Consider the following 20,018-nt stretch of genomic DNA (forward strand, 5'->3'; position numbering starts at 1 on the left):
AAAACTTTACTGGTTGCAAGGTACATTTGCTCTTTCTCATACGCACACACACTTATCCACACTTACCCACGTCCTTCCCAACTAGGCTGCCAGGCTCTAGCCAGAGGGACTGAAGCAGCCAAGTCTGGATCCAAAGGTGACTCAGATGACTCAGAAGACTCAGAGTGGGCGGGCTTTGGGACCCCTTTCATCCCCAAAAGTCCTTGCTGGGTTGATTTACAAGTTGATGGGATTGGGGTGAGGGTTTCCATGTGCTCAGGCCCAACTTTTTTTTTTTCTGATTCAGGTCCTTTGTTTCCTTAATGACTTGCTTCCTTCTTATCTACCTCCCCAAAGGGATCTCATAGACAAGATCCCTGACTTTTTCCTCTCTGCTTACCTGCCTAATTCATCTTTAGGTTATGGCAGCTTCAGCCTAGCCTCGCAGAGGTTGGGAGAACAGAGGCAGGGAGATGGGAATGAGAAGTAATGGAGGAGACACGAGATGGAGAAATCGAACAGGGCCCATTTGACCCCCAGCAAAATGTTTCCATTGTGGGGAGCCAGGGCATTTTATGTGGCATTGCCCTAAATTACAGAGGGAAGAGAGAGTCATTCCATTGATGACATTTGGGGATGGTGAATGGGGGAGTCAAGAGTTTCTTAACTAAGGTCCCACCAAGAACCCTTGAAAAATTTAAAGGTGGGACCTCAGGAGGAAGAATTGGTGCATAATTTAAAACAAAGTTTGATTACTACCCTCGTGTTGGCTTTACCGTCCCTAAACAAGCCCTTCCATCTGTTTGCCACGGTGAACAGAGGAACACTTATCTCAAGAAAATTAGAAACTGTGAACAAGAAAAAAGGGGTTTGGGAATAATATATGCGTTTTAGGCGTCTCGGATAGGTTGTGAACTTGGATTTCCCCACCCCAGGGCAATAACGAGGCAGGACCAACGCGACGTGTGAAGGGATGCATCAAAACCTTGCTGAAATCTCTCATGGCGCGCTTCCTGCAGCCTGCGAGTGGAGAAACGTCAGCCTTTGCAAATGCTTGGAAATAAACGTTGCCTTTTCAAACCCAGAAGGATTATTTGTGCAGCTTTGTTTCTCACAGCCGCCCAAGTTGGTGGCTGCCACCGTGCCCTGTGGGAATGAGTGCTACAGGTCCATCAGTGCCCTTTGGCCTCTTCTAAAGCCTCTTTCTAGCTGGCTTCAAAGGGTGGCTTCGTTTTTCGAGAAAAGGAGGGAACCATCATCTCCTTGTCCTCTTTCTTCATGCCACGAAGGATTTTATACACTGCGATTGTGTTTCCCCTTTTTGGCAAGCCAAAGAGTCCCAAATGTCCCTGGCTTCCCTTGGAGGGGCCCCCTCAGACCGGAGCCCCAGTCACCTCTCCTCAACTTTTCCCTTATGTGCTTGTCACAACTGCAGACGCAGATGTGTGATACGCGACCGTCCCCCTTAGAGATCGGCCTGTCTGAGGGGGGGCAGGACTTCTGGCTCCATCGCCATCCTTTCAGCCACCGCAGCACTTTGAGACTCAAGTGCTGCCGCATCCCATCTGAGCCCGCAATAATGCCAGGACTTGTTGTCACTGCAGCGAAGATGGAGAAAGAGGCCTGTGGCATTCTGGAGGAGAAAGGAAGGGCAAGAAGCTTGGCGGCCATATTGAGAGTGGAAACGGGTCGCCCGGGGCAACCAAAGAAAGTTCTAGAATGCACTTGCTCACTTCCTCCCTAAGGTTGCTGGGCAACGGCTGAGCGACAGAGCAACGGCTGAGCTTCAGAGACGGTTTCCTTCCCTGTGGGAGCAATGCCGCTCCTGTGGCCTCTGCTCCCCCTCTTCTGCTGGGCCAGTTGCTCCCCCAGCACGCTGGTGGCCCCGCTTCATCTAATGCCGCCACCACTGTCAGTCACGTGCACCAAGCCTGGGAACCACGTCTATCAACGACAAGACCACCCTTTCCAGGTCTCATGTCTTTGGGACAGATATGTGGCGTTGCGCTACTCAAAAGCCCCTGGGGGGAACCCCAAGGGCAGAGGGGCAGAGCCACCGGTGCCCCCTCTCTGCCACTGGTACCGGGAGTCCACCCTGGTCAACCACACTACTCGCTGGACAGGTCAGTTGATGTTCGGCCCAGGCCTGCCGAGGGAAGGCCCCCATCATCCGCCTTGGGCCAGCACTCAGATTACAGTGCAGTGCTCCTCAGCTTCATGCTCGGCTCCCTTGTGCTTGTATCGGAACTTGAGCATTGCGGTGGTGGAGCAAGACATCCATCTCTTCCTGCTCTGGCCACACACGCTTCCCGTTTTGGAAAGGCAGCCGGTGCGCTTGGGCTGGTGTGCACGCCTCAAGAGTTCGACCTGGCACTACCACTTCAAGAGCCAAGGGGGTCATCCCGAGGACCTCCTCATTCCCACCAACCAGCACAGTGAGCTCCCACCACTGACTGCCTACCCCAGGGCAGAACTGCGCCAGGTCTGCATGTCTTACTACAGCTACCACTTGACCGTGCAGTACCCCCACCGTGGATCCTACACCGCTTCCGTCAGCGTGGAGCCCGGACCCCAGATCAGCCTCAGCCTGGACTTCTTTGTGGAGCCGGCCCTGCTCTTTGTTTTTAGGGTAACTTCCCATCTGCAGAGACACCCACAAGGGACCCTGAGCCTCTCCTGGAACCTGCAGCAGCTCAGCCGAGAAATAGTAGCTTACCAACTCTTGGACATGCAGGGGTCCCTGGAGGGGTCTCACTCCTACGATTACAACCCGTTTGGTCTGCACAGCCATTTCTGTGCTGCGCCCACATCACGCCGGGCCACGGAAACAGTTGTGGCCAGCATGTACTTCCATACCAGCAAGAGGGTGTCAGGGAGCGTGAGAGGAAGCCTCGATTACTCAAACGGGACCTTAATTTTCAGGACAAGCAGGTCAACCTCGGTATCCATCAGGCTCAACCCACAGAAAAACATGATTAGCACTTATATTTTCAGCCGTGCCCAGGGCCTCTACTATTCCAGCCGAAAAGGCAGTGGGACCAATGACCCTGCTGGCAACTCCAGCCTCTGCTATGTCCTTTACCAGCAAGCGGGCCTCTCCTATCTGATTACGGTTAAATTCACGCAGCTGCAGTTTTTTAGATTCAGCCTGGATATCTATCTGAATCGGAAAGAGGCTCTGTTCAAAACTCTAGGGGAAAACGAGATGGAAGTGTATGTTTTCAACAACACTTCCCCTGATAATAGCTTGGTCTACGTTGTATGGTTCATACCTGCGCAGCATCCTCTTCTACAGTGTGAGTGGACCTTCAAGTTGCAGGTTTTTGATTCGATAGGCAGAAATCTGGTAAAGAACTATAGTTTTGCCTACGCTGATCAGATCCGAAACGCAGCTCATTTCATTCCTGACTCTGCCTTAGCTTTCAATTCTGCCTCGTATGCGGGCTTTGTAGCCAAAGTGAAATGCACAGAGAGCGCAAGAGTTCCTATGGTATTCACAGCAACGTTTAATATTTATGCCTCAAAAGTCATAGAATCCCAAATTGCCTGCCAGCAAAAACCTTGCACCATTCCTGAAGTTAGGATCCACCGGGCTGTTCATACCAAGCACATCCTGTATTACGCGCAGGGGACTGAATTTACTCTAGCAGCAGACATGCAGGTCAACTGTCCAGGAGCCAAAGCAACCAACGTCACTTGGAACATCTACAAAGTCTCCCATCTGTCGGAAACACCAGACTGGTCAAAGCCTCTTAACCCACCTGGTGTTGAGGGAAGAAACTTTGTCATATTAAAAGTCCCCAGTTCAAGTCTTGAGACTGGCCTGTACCTTTTTAATTTCACTCTGCAATTAATTTCATTCACCCTCCCCAAGAAGACAGAGCGCTCTGACGCCGTGCTCGTGGAGATTGGGTCGGATCGATGGAGGGCCGTCATCGCTGGAGGCCAGTTCCGGACCGTTGGGTTTTCTGACCGGTGGATTCTGAGAGGATCTGTCCTGTCCAACGGCGAGGTGGTCAGTCTGTCTCAGGGACTGTCCTATACTTGGTATTGCACCAAGCGAAAAACAGACTATGAATCAATGACTCTCAGCAGAGATGGGAAATGCCATCCAGATCAAGCTGACCTGAAGTGGACCACATCCTCCGATGCCGTTCAGACGGTGCTTCCCCAAACTCTTCAAGCAAATGACACATACCATTTTCTCCTGGTGGCTCAGAATGCTAGCAGGATAGCTGAGGCTCACCAAACCGTACACGTGCATGTTCACGGTGGCCTGATTCTGAATATTGCATGCATTGAAAATTGCGGAACTTCAGTAATTCCAACAGAAAGATTTTGTCTGTCTGGTAAATGTGCGAACTGCAGGGAAATTAAGTCCTTGTATTACTGGTCACTGCGCTCAGCCCAGTCCAATGAAATCAAATTTGACTGGTCTTCCAAGACAGCTACTGGAAGATCCAACTCCTATCTACATCTCAAGGCGTTTGCTCTGGTCTCCATGGCGGAACAGCCCTATATTTTGAGCCTAAAAGTCATAACGAAAGATGGACGGTCATCTATCTGTGAATATTCTTTTTATGTTAATGCTCCACCCCAGACAGGGAAGTGTGTCCTTAATCCAAGGATAGGTACAGCTTTTCTAACAAAATTCATTATCCAGTGCAGCGGATTTGAAGACAAAAATGAGCCTCTTTCCTATAAAGTAATAGCAGCATCAGATCAAATTAGAATTAGTTCCATATCCTCAATTCAGAATAACACTTTGGGGATAATCATCTATGCTGGACATGAATCCCAAACTCCCTGGACTTTTCTCCCCCCTGGTAGACCATCCCAGAACTCTGCTTTGACTATCTACGTTGAAGTTTATGATGCACTTGGCTCATCTTCTCAAGTCACTTTGCAAGCCACGGTCCTTGATCAAAGAATGCAGAAGACTGATGCTGTCCCCCATCATGAACTGCATGATTTGATCCATGGATCAAGCGCCCCTATGACCGCGTTGCTGATCACCAAGGATTACTTGAGGATAGGCTACGTTGTATACATGGTGGCCTCGGCCTTAAACAATATTGAAGCTTCCCCATCCAGTCAGGTCCCTAAAGCAGATTTGCGTCAACGCCTCCTCGATATAACCGCAGGGATTCCTAGCACTAATATCGGGGAAATCAATCAGGTGATTCTAAGTATTGGCCAAGCAACGCTTGAAATCGCTGAAGTCAACAGGGTATCGCAGCTGCTTGCAGTCAGAAAACTGAAAAAAGTCGGCGAAGCTCTGAAAAAACACAGGGAGCAAGGTTTAGGTTCAAAGGAAACTGAGATTCTTAGCCACGGGATTCTCACGGGGTTATCCAATATCTTGAGTGCTTCTCTCTTGAATCACAAAAATCCTCATGTGGATGCCGTTAAAGAAGCCATTTCTGTAACGGAAATATTAGCGGATCTCGTTTTACACGGCAAAGTCCCTGGTGGGCATGAAACTAACATGGCCGCCGAAAACTGGACCATCCGCCTATGGAAAGATGAAAAATGGGACGTTTCAGAAACTTTCGCAAACCGAAAACAATGCAGGAACTGCTTTTATCCAAAACTGAAGCAGGGCTCTCGTGTGGAATTGGAAGTCGATAGTGTCGTTTCCACCGTTCTCTATGAATTTGCGCAGAATCCTTTTCCTTGGTTGCATTTTACTGGCAACATTGGCACAATGGTGACGGGATTCAAAATGCTGGGGACCGATTCTAAAGGGGAGGTAGCCAGCATTGTTCCTGATGTGGTTGAAATGCTCTTAGTCAGAAAAGACGAGGCCATCTTTGACTTGACTGTAGGGCCAGATAAAAAACTTCCTAAAACAACGGGTGGCTTTAACTTGGAAATTAAAAGAAGCTCCAATGACATTTTTGTCCAACTTGTGCCCAAAATTAAAATTACTTTCCAGGTATTGATCTACCTAGGCGTCAATTTTAGCCATTCTCCCTTAGTTTCATATAATGCTTCTCATTTCAGTCCTCCAGCGCTCATGAAAAGGGATGCAGCTATAACTGAATGTGCCGTCAAGGTTCCATATGTCCTTTGCCTTCCAAAGTCATTGCTTTGGTCCCATGCCCATCACAGTGGAGCGGACACACTTAACATTTCTGTTGTCTTACAGTCACACCCAGTCGTGAGAGACCGAACTGCAAAGCTGGTCCGCGTTGCTGTTTTTGCAGCAGGCTGTTTGGATCTAGAAGGCGTGCAGGACCAGTGGAAAGAAGAAACATGCAGCCTTGGCCCTCAGACCAGCTGGTCCAAAATCCACTGTGTCTGCAAGGCAAAAAAACGGAGCCCAAAGTCAACTGGATCCAATTCAGCAGGGACCTCCAGACCCGGAATCCGATTTGTGGCCGGCAAGGTACTTTTATTTCCCAAACAACTTGATATGAACATGCTCCTTTTAGCGCCGACGGGGAAGAACCCTGTCCCAGGGTTGACTGTCTTCGCCATCTTCCTAATCTACATTTCCCTGGCCGTCTGGGTGAGAAGAAAAGATAGGGCTAGCGTGGAAGAGCAGGTTATAGATTTGCCAGATAACGACCCCTTTCACACAATGAGATACCTTCTGACCATCTACACCGGGAGCCGTCCAAGCGCAGGGACCAAAGCCGACGTGTTCGTTGAGCTCATTGGCCAGAACGGGTCGAGTGACGTGCATCACTTAAACCATCCAGCATTTCCAAAGATCCTTCAGAGCAGATGCATTGACACTTTCCTGCTAACTACCAAGGAAGACTTGGGAGACCTCTTCTCTATCCACATCTGGCACGATTACGGTGGCTTCGGTCCTAATTGGTACTTGAGCCGAATCAAAGTCCAAAACATAGACACAAACAAGTCGTGGCTATTTCTGTGCAGGAAGTGGTTGGCTCTAGGCAGGAATAACTACCAAATAGAATGGACTTTTGAGGTCACTGATCCACAAGTCCCCATAAGCAGAGCTGATTATTTTTATAATGCTTAGCTATGGCTTGTTCAAAGACCACCTCTGGTTCTCTATCTTTGTTCACAGAATTGACAGCTCTCTGAACAGATTTCAGCGGCTCTCCTGCTGCTTGGCAATACTTTTGACTTCCCTGTTGCTCAACACTATAATCTTCAGCACTAAGAAAGAAGAACATCTTTATTTCCTAGAACTGCAGTATTGGGAATCCATAAAAATTGGCATTCTTGGTGCTTTTTTTTCCATTCCTGTGGAATGGATTGCAGTGACCTTGTTTAAATGCTCCATGAAGGAGCCTTCCGAGCGTTACATCGCTCAGGGCCGGGGGAAAGAAAGTTCCCCTTGCTTGGCTGAAGACCTTCATAAAGAAGGCACTCACCTTTCAGAGACGAAGTCACAGCAATTTCCAGCCACAGATAATAATTTCAGTAATAATTATGCAGCAGAAGAGAAAGCAACTTTGGGGAAAGCCCAGAAATTGCAATGGTGCAGATATTTGGCCTGTAGCACATGGTTCTTTGTCTTCTTCGTATCTGGGGTATCGTCATTTTTCATCACATTCATCGGCCTGACTTACAGTAACAAAACGTCCTCTGAATGGTTAATTGCTTCTCTGACATCGTTCTGTCTCCACATGAGCTTCTTTGAGAGCTTACAAATCATTATTTTCTCAGGCTGGAATATCTGCTTGACAAAATACTGTGAAAACATCCCCTGGCAAAGCTATCAAGATATTAAGTACAAAAGAACAATGAGGGAAGCCGATGAGATGCGGAAGTTGCATGATGACCTTGTTCAACTTAGAGCTTCCAAGAAATACCAGCCGATGAAAAAGGAAGAAGTTAGAGCCCTGCAAAAGAAGCAGATGGTTCAGTATCTATCTTACAAAATCGTAAAGGACATGTTGTGCCATTTTATCTTCTTAACCTTAATTTTAACAATTTCGCACCCAATAGACATTACCAGATCCTTTCACTACAATCGAGACATGCATAGAAGGTTTTCTACTGATTTACCCATCGTGGATAGAATAGAGGATATTTACAGCTGGGTGAACAACAGCTTTCTGCCGCTCATTCACAATGTCTATCACCCAAGCTACCTTGTAAACTCCTGGTCCAAAGTCCTGGGGTTGCCCAGAATGAGGCAAATAAGAAGTGGACCTTCTGATGTGGAATGCTTACTTCCCCGTGACTTGAAAAATACATTTGTGATGCATCATGTTCACTGCAGGAAGAAATATGGGCTTGACCCAGAAGACCGAGCCAACTACCTGGGATCCTGGGCAGTTCCTACCAACACCTCAGTTCCTGGGCACACTGCGGAGTTCCTAGGCTTCAGTTATGAGCCAAGTACGACCCAGTGGGAGTACCTCTCCTACGGAGAATTAAATAAATACCCTTCCAGGGGATACACTTTTTATTTTTTCCCCAAAGAACCCCAAGTGAATTCAACAAAAAGGTTGGAAGCTTTGGAAACGAACAGCTGGATTGACAACCAGACATGGGCCGTGATTTTCGAATTAACAACATTCAACGTTGATGCCAATATGTTCTGTAGCGTTTCCGTCGTCTTTGAATTCTCTTTACTGGGCCCTGTAAATACTAGTGTCTCCGTGCATTCTTACCAGCTCCCCTTTTTCACCCATCAAAGCACAAGCGAGATTTTCTTCTTTTGTCTCACTGTGTACATGCTCATAATTTATATCGTCGACGAATGCCGCATGGTGCACCAGGAACGACTAAGCTACTTTACCACTGCCACCAACCTGATCAACCTTGGGATAAAGTCAGTCTGTGTGCTGTTTTTGGTGGTGTTTGCGTGCAAATTCAAGCTTTCCTCTGACTTAGTGCAGTTTTACTTACTTCACCCCCAAGAGTTTATTCCATTCCATGCGGCTTCCCAGTTTGACCAGATGGTCAGAGACGTACTGGGAATTTTGATTTTCTTCCTGGTCCTGAAAACATACCGCTATCTCAGATTTCTGTTTGATATACGCCTAGCCCAAAAATCCCTGCAGACAGCCCTCCCTGGAATAATCAATATATTCGTCATGGGTGGCATATTTTTTTATGGATATACGTTCCTCGGATATGTGGCCTTTGGCCAACACGAGTGGAACTTCCGCACCCTGCTTTATTCCTTCACGACCGTGTTGTCGTATTGCGCTGTGGCATTTAGGAACACCGAGTTTAGGTCGGACAAATTGCTGGGGGGGATTTTTTTAGGGACCTTTATGGTGGTGATGATCTGTGTTTTTGTCAATTTAAGTCAAGTCATTCTCATGTCGGCTCACTCGGACATGAAGGAAATTGTTTACAATGAGCCTTCGAATGAAGCTGAGGTCATGTATTTTATCCTCCAGAAGATCTACAGAATGTGGTATTTTGCCCACACTGGTACTTATACAAACACAGACACTGACATTTTTAACTCTGTCCTGTATGGGAAATATAAGAAGCGCAGAAGACGACCCTTGAGAAAACACTTGGAAAGAAATCAAAGGCTTTATCTTGTTGTTTGAAGAAAGCAGCCTGAAGCACGCATTTGTTGGTTTTCCTGGGCTATTCCACTGGATCATACTGAATTCCCAAACATCTTCTGCTCTGATCCCAGATCATCCTCTACTGCTTAGATTTAAAATGGCCGTTCTGTTCTCTGTTGTTCTGGAAGCCCTTCAGCAATTGATTGAGTTCTTAGTTCTGGGCTAGCGACTGATCTAATTGTCATCAGCGAAAGGGTTGAATGACAGAGGATCGGAGTGAAGTCCTTGCTGGGGAGATGTTCACCTTGCTCAGGATCTGCTCAGGAACGAGGGCCTCCTCACCATCATGCAGGCACTGTGGTCTGACGAACTCACCCAGTTGCTTTGAGCCAAGCAGAGACAACCTCAAGAATGTTTAAAACGAAGAAGTGAGAAAACCTCAGTACACTTTTGGTCACTGGCCACTGCACCGTGGCCAATCCATTTTGTACCCTTGCTGGTGTGTCAACTCAACTGTGGAAAGTTCTCCGTGTAAATACCAGCCGCCACGGAGAACCAAGTCACTACAGTATGATGCGCGGTAGAATGTGCACACACATTTGATGGCCAGAGACCAGAAATGTTGACGGGGTGTCTGCGGGGGAGGGGATCAAGAAAATCAAGATGGTGGCCGCGACCACCTGATTGAAGCCCGGCCCTTTTCACCGGGCTTCATGTGTGCGATGCATGTAAAAGAGGGGTGAAGCTCAATTGTGCAGTCACAACCTCCCTCTTGATGTTCTTGACTCCCTCTCCTACAGACCCCCCCAACGTTTATATCTTTATTGGGATTAGGCTTATAGAAATGCTACGCAGTGGGCGTGCTTCCTTACTAAAGACTTGAACTCTTCCCTCCTTTCTTCTCGGGTTCCATATCTTTCCTTATTTTATGGTTAGCTTCTTATCTTAGGAGCCTTTCCTAATATTGCCGTTTTTTTTTTGCACTTAGTAGTTATGTGACATTTGAAATGTAGTGACATGAAAGTTCCTTTTTTAATCTGTCACCAGTAAGCATCTCTCCATGTTAAAGCTTCCCTGTTTATCTGAATAAATTCTGTAGGTTTATTCAACTCGTCTTTGATTGATATTAACGTTGCCAGTTCTTTTCACACTTTGCTTGGACGTTTCCAATTTGATTTGATTTCTACCTCTCTGTTCAGTTTGGAATAGAGCGGTGTTTCTCAACCTCAGGAACCTTGAGATGGGTGGACGTCAACTCCCAGAATCCACCATCTTGACTTTTGAGGCCATACCCTGTGGACACCCCAGGGGATATTCTGCATGTCAGGCAACTGTTAGAACCCCTATTCTGCTAAAGCACCACTACAAAAAGTAACTTCAGCTGGGGTTAGGGGGCTACAGGGCGGTGAGGGGCTATTCCTGCCTCTGTGTGGGACCCAATCAAGGCACGGAGTTGCGAAGCACAGCCGACTGGGATGAGAACGTGATATCTGCTCCTGTCTTCCAGGAGCAGGGCCATATGGCATGGTGGCTAAGCTGCCGGGTCGTTTCCTCTCAGCCCCACGAGGTAGACCAGGCCATGCGATCTACTCCATGGAAAGGGTGAACCTCCTATTATTGAGATGGGCTACAATAGCTGACTCTTGCAAGTCTGATTGTGCTGGACCTCCTCCGCCTTCTTACACTTCAGTGAATCAATCAGGGAGGGGTCTGTCTGAGCCGCTTCCAGACTTTCTGGACTTCAAATGTGTCTTACCCCTTGTCACCTTGGCAACGGAGTCTGCGTACCTTCATCAAGGTCATCTTCTTTACTCTCTCCATTTCCCATCCCCTTCTGTGACGGCTGTGAATGCTAGCAGACTTTGGAGGAAGACAACAGGTGTTCAAACGCAAAGTTTCAACGTTCTTTTTTCATTAAAAATAGTAAGCCAGTAAAGTGCCAACACTCAGGTGTTAAAAATGATCCTTGGAAAGGGACAGGGCTTCAGTTGTGATGCTGTGGCTGCCTTCTGGGGTGTTGGTGCCCATTCCCCCTCCATAAACACCCCAGCAGGAGACTCACATTCAAATCTATCTCTGGGTGACTTGGGCCAGGGTTTCTCAACCTTGGCAACTTTAAGATGGGTGGACTTCAACTCCCAGAATTCCCCAGCCAGCAAGCAGACCATGACCTTGCGAAGAATGGCGCGGCATTAATGCAAAAACTTGCTGGAGCATGGCAAGAATGACGCATGAGCAAGGCCCATGTTGCCTGTGCATCCAGGTGGGTAGACTGGGAGTTGATATGGTCTCATGGGAGGGGGAGGGTCCTCTACTGCAGGGTTCCTCAACCTTGGCGACTTGAAGATGTGTGGACTTCAACTCCCAGAATTCCCCAGCCAGCATTCTGGGAGCTGAAGTCCACACATCTTAAAGTGGCCAAGATTGAGAAACACTGACTTAGGGCAATATAATCAAAGGGTGGCCAGAATTACAATCTACCAGAACTCCAACAGAGGTTGCCCAGTGAGGTATCAAGTTCTAGAACTCACATAGTCATTCCACCTACAGCAGTTAAGGCTGTTGATCCAAACCTTTCCAGATGTATTTCCTCTTCTTGTTCAGGGTTTGTTTCCCATGGGCAGTAACCATGCCCCTTTCTTTATGCCTGCCCACATCACTGGTGACCTCTGCCCAACCAAACCACATTTATTGGCAGGAAGAAGACAAACTCCAGACCTCGTTTGCATGGGACGCTAAAAGTGAGCATGGTTCTTTCAGAGCTGTAGGGCTCCTTTCAAGAACTTGGAAGCAACTGAGAGATATGTCTTCTCTACAGCGTTGTTGGGTTTGGAGTTCAGCTTTTATGCATAACTTTGTTTTGGGGTCAGGACAGATAGTGCTGGGACCTGTCTTTGCAGAAGGTGACATCCGTCCTCCTTCAAACTCCACTCAAATCACAATCCAGTGTGTCTCCTGTTCCTGCAGAGTGCCTTCTTGTCTTCACCAACATCTGAGGATTAAGCTGTTTTGCCAAGATGTTCAGCTCTTCCTGCTCTGGCCACCTACGCTCCCCAGTCATGACTGGAAACCAGTGCAGTTAGGTTTCTGTGCATGCCTTCATAAAACAAGATGGTGCCATCATTACAATTATAGATGGGGTGGGCGTACAGCCCTTTTCCTTCCCATCAGCCATCATCCAAATTCTTCACCGTGTAACCACTACCGTGGTGATCGGCTGTCCCACAGGTGCTCCTCCTATTTCAGGTATTGTCTGATTGTGCACTACACCCAAGGATTATGCATTTCTTCCCTCCATGTCAAGCAAGGTCCTTTGGTCAGGCTTGGTCTGGATGTGCAGGTGGAACCCATCATATTACATCTTTACAGTGCCCGTTCCAGATTACTCAGCATCCGTCATAGGACCATCAGTCTATTCTGGAACGTCTCCTTGGCCAACTCCCAACAAAAGACCTACAGCCTGGTGGATGCTCACAGCAGATGGATCTGGTCTACCATATACAATCCATATGCATTACAGAACAACTACTCTGTTGCTCCTACTTCACCATCTTCCAGGAACAAAGTTGTGGCTAGTCTCTCTTTGGTTCTCGAAGAAGCAGAATCTGGAGATTTGAGTGGGACATTAGATTTCTCAGGTGTCATTTTAGGTCTAAGGTTCAGGAATCAGCCTCTGGCTTATCTTACTCTCAACCCATGGAAAATCAAGGCAGGCAACTATTTTTTTAGCTGTGCACAGGGGTTCTCCTATGTTATCAATGGCTCCCCTAATGACTTACACATCCCTTCCAGCATTCACTACCTTTTCTACCAACAGCAAAGTCTCTCTTACCTGATCACCATTGAATTTGTCCACCGGTCCTGGTACAGGCTCAGCGTCCATCTGTATCTTAACAGAAAAGCAGTTCCTTTGAAGTCTTACTCGGAGAAAGACATAGAAATTCACATTTTCAACAGTGGCCCTTCGTTTGTGCCAAGTTCGGTCTACATTGCTTGGTTTATTCCTCTGCAGCATCCGCTGCTACAGCACAAGTGGATCTTCAACCTACAGTGTTTCGATGCAGAGAAGGAAGACCTTCTGTGGAATGATACTTACAGTTACAGAGATCGTGTCCAGAGCGCTGCCCGTTTTATACCTCACTCTTATCTTCCTTTTAACCCTGCCTTATATGCAGGCTTCGTAGCACAAGTCAACTGCACACGAATTGGCCAAATGCTTATTATTTTAAAAACCACAGTCAGTACTCACATCTCAAAGGTCCTGAAGTCTACCGTTGATTGCCTTCAAAGATGGTGTTTCCTTCAAAGAGTAAAAATCCAGGAATCTGATCGTACTAATCCTGTTTTAAATTATAGTAAAAAGGCCCCATTTATTCTTTCAGCTGATACAGAGGTGAATTGTCCAGAACCTAGGCAAATGCATATAACCTGGAAAATCTATAAAGTTCCAGATCTGAAGACTGGTCCAGACTGGTCAAAACCCTTGAGCCCACCTGGAGTTAGGAGAGAAGATCTTTTAATCTTAAAAATTCCTGCTGCTAGCCTAGGTGAAGGCTTGTATTTATTCAATTTGACCATAACATTAATCACAAGGGACACTTTAGAGAAAGTAGAAGACTCTGATTCAGTGTTCATCAGGATTAGACCCAACAGACTTTTGGCAGACATTGCTGGAGGTGATATGCAGACAGTTGGCTTTTCTGACCGGTGGATTCTGAACGGTTCTGCTTCTGTTGATCCTGACGCCCCCCAACCCTTTGAAGGCCTCACCTTCACTTGGTACTGCTCCAGACAAAAAGCAGACTATATTTCCATGACTTTGAGCAAGAGTGGGAAGTGTCGTCCCGATCAGGCAGATCTGAAATGGACAGCTTCTTCAGATCCGGTGCAAACAGTTCTACCTAGAACACTTCAAGAAAATGCCACGTACTATTTTCTTCTGGTGGTTCATAAAGGAAGAAGACAAGCTCAGGTTGAACAAAGGGTGTGTGTGCAGCCTGATGCTCGGCTGGCTCTGAATGTCACATGCATTGAAAACTGTGGAAGGTCACTGATACCAACAGAAAGATTTTGCCTTTCCAGCAAATGCCTAAACTGCAAAAGCTTTAATAGGCCTCGGTATCGCTGGTCGCTTTTTTCAGGAAGCTCCTCTGAGCTCCAGTTCAACTGGGCCTCCAGAACTTCAACAGGGAGAACTAATCCACACATCTGTCTGAAACCACTGAGTTTGATGCATATGGCAGAACCCTCCTATAGACTTACATTAAAAGTAAGCCTGGAGGGGTATGAGTCATCGCTCTATAACTATTCATTTGCTGTAAATTTACCTCCGGCGCCTGGAAAGTGTAGCCTTGAACCTCCCCTAGGAATAGCTTTTCTAACAAAATTCACTGTTCACTGTAGTGGGTTTACAGACGAACATTTGCCTCTTACATATAAGGTCAAAGTGGCATTAGATGCAACGAAAATCCCTGCTAGAGAAAACAATACCTTGGGCAGCATTGCGTATTTTGGTGACCAGTCCAAAAGTCCACCCTTTTTTTTACCCGTTGGTGCACCCTCTAAGCAGTATCTTTTGACCATATATGTCGAAGTATATGATGTACTTGGTGCATATTCCCAAATAGCTTTACCAGCAACAGTGCACGGCCCATTGAAAGGCAAGGAACCAGAGGCTGTGCTAAAGGAATTGCATAGTTTAACCAGGGGAACATCAGCTCCAATAACATATTTTCTCAACAGTGGAAATTATTTTAGCACGGGTTATTTTGTCAGCATGGTGGCGTCTGCTTTAAACGATCTAGAAGCACTTCCAAGACTTCGTTCCTCTAAGGCCGAACTGCGTGAAACTCTTTTAAATCATTCTGCTGGAATCCCAACGACAAATATCATGGAGGCAAATCAAATGATCTCAAGCGTTTTGCAGATAACACAAGAAATCAGGGAAGTCAATAGGAAATCACAGCTTCTTGTGGTCCGAAAGCTTAAGGAAGTGACTGATGGGCTGAGAAGATGTAACAAAGAAAATGGAAGATCTAAGGAAATAGATGTTCTTGGAACCGCTATTCTTGCTGGGTTATCCAATGTCCTGAAAGCTTCTCTGTTACAAAACCCACACAGCCACAGAAACGTGGCTGAGGAAACCATCTGTGTCACGGAAATTTTAGCAGACCTCCTCTTACAAGGCAAAGTTCCAGGAGAAAACGAAACCACCATAGAAGCTGACGACTGGACCATCACATTAAGGAAAGAGGAAAAGCGCGATATTCTGGACACTTTTGCGAAGAGAAGAGACTGCCAAAACTGTTTCTATCCCAAAATGCAGCAGGTGGAATACGACCAGTTGCCCGATGACACAGTGATTTCTACTGTACTTTATGACTTTGACAAGAATCCCTTTTCCTGGTTGCCATCTTCAGATGGCATTAGCACAAGGGTGGCAGGGTTCAAGATGGCAGGAACTAAATCTAACGGTGACATGATGGAAGTTGTGCCTGATGTGGTTGAAATGATCCTGACCAGAAATGAGGAGAAGACAGCTGTATTTGAGATGATGGTGGAGCGCAGTCAAACCTTCCTTGAAGCATCTGGAGGATTTAGCTTTGAAGTCTGTAGGAACTCCAAAGACATCTTAATCCAGATTGTGACAAAACTAAAGATCACTTTCCAGGTGTTTATATATGTGGGTCTCAAGCTTAGTCATCCTCCTGTAGCTATTTTTAATGTTTCCCATAATAAGCCAGTGACATCAACGACTAAGAATTCCACAGGTGACGATTGTGCATTTCAGACGCCTTACGTTTTTTGCCTTTCTCGGATGTTACTCAAATCCATATTCCAAGGCAGCAGAGCCGAAAAACGAAACATCTCTGTTGTTTTCCAGTCTGACCACTTTCTAAAGGACCACGAACCACAGCGACTTGGCCTCACACTGTTCACAGCTGACTGCATGTATCTGGATGATGTCCAAACACTTTGGAGAGAAGATAAGTGTCATCTCGGACCTTGGACTACCTGGCAAAAGCTACACTGTGTCTGTGCAGGCAAAACACGCATTTCGAGGACCGCTGACCCACCGACGGGAAGAACCTCCATAGGAGACATCACATTTTTGGCAGGGAAGGTGACTGTCTACCCTGATCCAGTAGAGATGAGGAAGATCCAGTTGGCCCAAATCCAGAAAAATCCAGTGACAATATTGACTGTGCTTTTCATTTTTCTCACCTATATCATGTTGGCTGTTTGGGCAATGAGAAAAGATAAGGCTGATGTGGAAAGCAGAGCCCACACCATTGTCTTGCCGGATAATGACCCATTTGATAAGGTTTGCTACTTGGTCACCATCTATACAGGCAGCCGCTGTGGGGCAGGAACAACAGCCAACGTTTTCATCCAGCTGATAGGGGAGCAAGCGGTCAGCGACGTCCATTGTTTGAGCCACCCTGAACATGTGCTTTTCCTCCGTGGGGCCATCAATACCTTTCTCCTGACTACTAAGAATGACCTGGGAGATATTTATTGCTTTCAAGCTTGGCACGATAATGCAGGTTCTTCCCCTAACTGGTTCCTGAGTAGAATCAAAGTGGAAAACATGTACACCAAACAGTCTTGGATGTTCATATGCCGAAAATGGTTTGCTCTGGATAAGGACAATGGTCTAATCGAGAGGGCATTCATTGTGGTTCAGCCAATGGCCCCTTTAAACAAAGTGGATTTCTTTCTGATCAGCTTCGCCAAAGACCTGGCAGACAATCACTTATGGTTCTCCATTTTTGCCCGCGTGTGCACTGGGTCTTTCAACAGGCTTCAAAGACTGTCTTGCTGCTTAGCCATCGTTTTCTGCATCCTGCTGATCAACATGATGTTCTTCAAGGCTGACCTGGATCAGCAGATGTTTTGGCGACAACTGCAGTATCTGAGGCTTCTAATAATTGGGATTCAGAGCGCTTTCATTTCTGTCCCTTTGCAGATGATCGTAACAGCTTTGTTCAAATATTCTCAGAAGGAGCCTTCTGCCCAGAAGGTCACTGAAACTCAGCAAAAAGAATGTTCTACTTTAATGGCTGGAAATCTGAGGAACTGGAAAGAACTCTTGCAGAAATGTTACCTGCTAGAAACTGCTTCAAAATCCCCAGGGCCTGGTTTCCCAGAGGGCAGCTTTTTGGGTGCCTCTGATCCCCAAAACCTAGAAAAACAGAAGCATATAAGGGGGCGGCAGAGAGCAAAAACCCGTCACAATTGCACAATTCCAGAGGGGGACGCCAATGTAATTTCAACAGAGGAGGACGCCTCGCAAGATGGCCACGCCAACATCAATTTTAGCAATAATTACGTGGAGAAGGAGGCAGCCCACCCAACGAGGCCGGTCAATATTCCCAGCATGCTTTTCTTCAAGAGGCCACAGGTCATATCTTGGTGGAACAGGTATGCTTCCTGGATGCTGGTCCTGGTTATTTCTACCGCGTCCTCTTTTTGCATCATGTTGTATGGCCCGTCTCAGGACTATGAAACATCTTTGGAGTGGCTGGCGGCCTCTGCCATCTCGGTGCTTGTGAGCGTGTTCTTCCTTCAGACGCTGAACATCCTTTTTTTTTCTGCCCTGAAATTGCTTCATCCCAATTCCTGTGAAAGCCTTCCGTGGTCAAGCAAAGAAGCCTTCCTAGAGATTAAACTGAACGACGCCGGCCTGAATGCTGATGACATGCGGGAACTCCATTACGATCTTGTAAGAATGAGAGGCACCAAGCGGTACCAGCCTTTGGAAGAAGACGAAATCACCATTTTTAAGAAAAGAGAGAAGATCCGACACCAGGCCTTTGTTTTCCTAAAGGACGTCATATGCCACTTTGTCTTCTTGCTGCTTATTTTGAACATCGCCTACTCAATGGAGAACACCACAAGCTTTTACTACAACCAAGATATGAACATGAAATTGTCCGACGGGCTTTCCAAGATCAGTAAAGTAGATGAGATTTATCTCTGGCTGACGGAGGTCTTTGTCCCGTTGATTCACAACGACCTGAAGCCCACCTTTCTCCCAGAGACCTGGTCCAAAATCCTGGGCTTGCCCAAAATGCGGCAGATCAGAGCCAGGAATTCTAAGAAAGAATGCTTCTATCCACACAGTTTCATAAATAAATTTGTGATTAGTAAAAGCCATTGCCTCCACAGATACGGTTTTGACGAAGAAGATCACAGGAACTACCTTGGGTCTTGGAAAAACCCAGTTAATAAATCCACGGCTAATGGTCTCGGCAATTTCACAGGATTCACCTACCACACGATCACGGATCCCTGGAGGTACAATTCCTACGGAGAGCGAAACGTGTACGAAGCAGGGGGATACACTTTCCATTTTTATCCAGATGAGCCGCTCTCCGAATCTATGAAAAGAATGGAGACATTGGAAGGAAACAACTGGCTTGATGAAAATACCTGGGCGCTAATAGTCGAGATGACCACCTTTAATCCCGATGTAGACTTATTTTGCAGCGTATCCGTCGTCTTTGAAATTTCTCATTTAGGCCCTATCAACACATCCTTGTGGATCCACTCCTATAAACTCCCCATTTTCAAGCAGCTGAACCAAAAGGAGAAGTTTGTTTTCATAATGGTGGGCTACATGCTGGTCTTTTATATCATCGACGAGTTTTGCGTAGTGGAGCAACAGAGACTGAACTACCTGAAGAACGTTTCCAATCTGATTAATTTTGGAATAAAGGCTGTGTGTTTTTTTTTCCTCCTGCAACTTGCATTCAAGTTTAAACTGGCTTCCAGCCTCGTTGACCTCTATCTCCATCACCCAGACGAATTCATCCCGTTCCACAAAGTTTCCCACGTCGATAAAACCTTGCGGATCACGCTGGGGTTTTTAGCCTTTCTGATCGTCCTGAAAACTCTTAGGTATTCCCGCTTCTTCTACGACGTGCGCCTGGCCCAGAGGTCCATTTTAGCTGCGCTGCCTGGCATCTGCTCTATGGCCTTAGTGGTGGCCGTGTACTTCTTTGTCTATATGGCGTTTGGCTACCTTGTCTTCGGCCAGTACGAGTGGAATTACAACATGATGACCCATTCGGCTCAGACCGTCTTCTCCTACTGCGTTTCAGCCTTTAAGGACACGGCTTTCAGGTCCAACAGAGCGCTGGGCGGGCTCTTCTTGGCCTCCTTCATGATGGTGATGATCTGCGTTTTGATCAATTTATTCCAAGCCGTGATTATGTCAGCCTACGAGGACATGAAGCAGCCCGTTTACGAAGAGCCTTCCGACGAAGCAGAGGTGGTCAATTTTCTATTCCATAAAATCCGCCGCGTGTGGTCCTTCATTACCTGCAGGCCAATATCAACGGCCGATACGGAGCTTTTTAATCGGGTCCTCTTTGGGCTCCCTGAACGCAGAAACACGCACCACCTCGGACTCAAGGCCAGGAAAATAAATGGGCGGAAAATGGTTTATCTTGTCATCTGAGTTTTGGGCAAAGTAAGGAAAAAGAAGTGAAGGAAAATGGGTTGTTCAAATCATGACTCAAATTTCTAAAAGCATGTTTTCAGGCATGAGCCTCAGCACCGACTCTGCTTAGT

At 46.8% G+C, this 20,018-nt stretch overlaps 2 protein-coding genes across 2 annotated transcripts; both read left to right on the forward strand.

Annotated features, from left to right (window-relative positions):
• Positions 1-1,557: 1,557 nt before the first annotated feature.
• LOC112542933 (polycystin family receptor for egg jelly-like) lies at positions 1,558-9,499 on the forward strand. Its single transcript, XM_025176955.2, is given in 2 exon segments — positions 1,558-6,963; positions 6,965-9,499. Coding segments are annotated over 2 exon segments (7,683 nt in total). The 5' UTR covers positions 1,558-1,795; the 3' UTR covers positions 9,480-9,499.
• Positions 9,500-13,857: 4,358 nt separating this feature from the next.
• LOC112542934 (polycystin family receptor for egg jelly) lies at positions 13,858-19,905 on the forward strand. Its single transcript, XM_088143270.1, has 2 exons — positions 13,858-14,506; positions 14,981-19,905. Exons 1-2 carry the CDS (start codon positions 13,858-13,860, stop codon positions 19,903-19,905), a joined length of 5,574 nt encoding a protein of 1,857 aa, XP_087999396.1.
• The last annotated feature ends 113 nt before the right edge of the window (positions 19,906-20,018 follow it).

Source organism: Python bivittatus, unplaced genomic scaffold (assembly GCF_059951505.1).
Source record: "Python bivittatus isolate LINGU-HERP-01145 unplaced genomic scaffold, Pbiv_v1 ctg000010_np1212, whole genome shotgun sequence".
NCBI classification, from domain to species: Eukaryota; Metazoa; Chordata; class Lepidosauria; order Squamata; family Pythonidae; genus Python; species Python bivittatus.

What these genes read in the sequence shown, in the direction of transcription:
- LOC112542934 (XM_088143270.1), top strand. Translation starts at nt 13,858, where the DNA reads ATGCATATAACCTGGAAAATCTATAAAGTTCCAGATCTGAAGACTGGT. An exon ending in GTCACTGATACCAACAGAAA is followed by an intron (nt 14,507 to 14,980) that starts GATTTTGCCTTT and finishes GTCCACCCTTTT; the next exon opens with TTTTACCCGTTGGTGCACCC.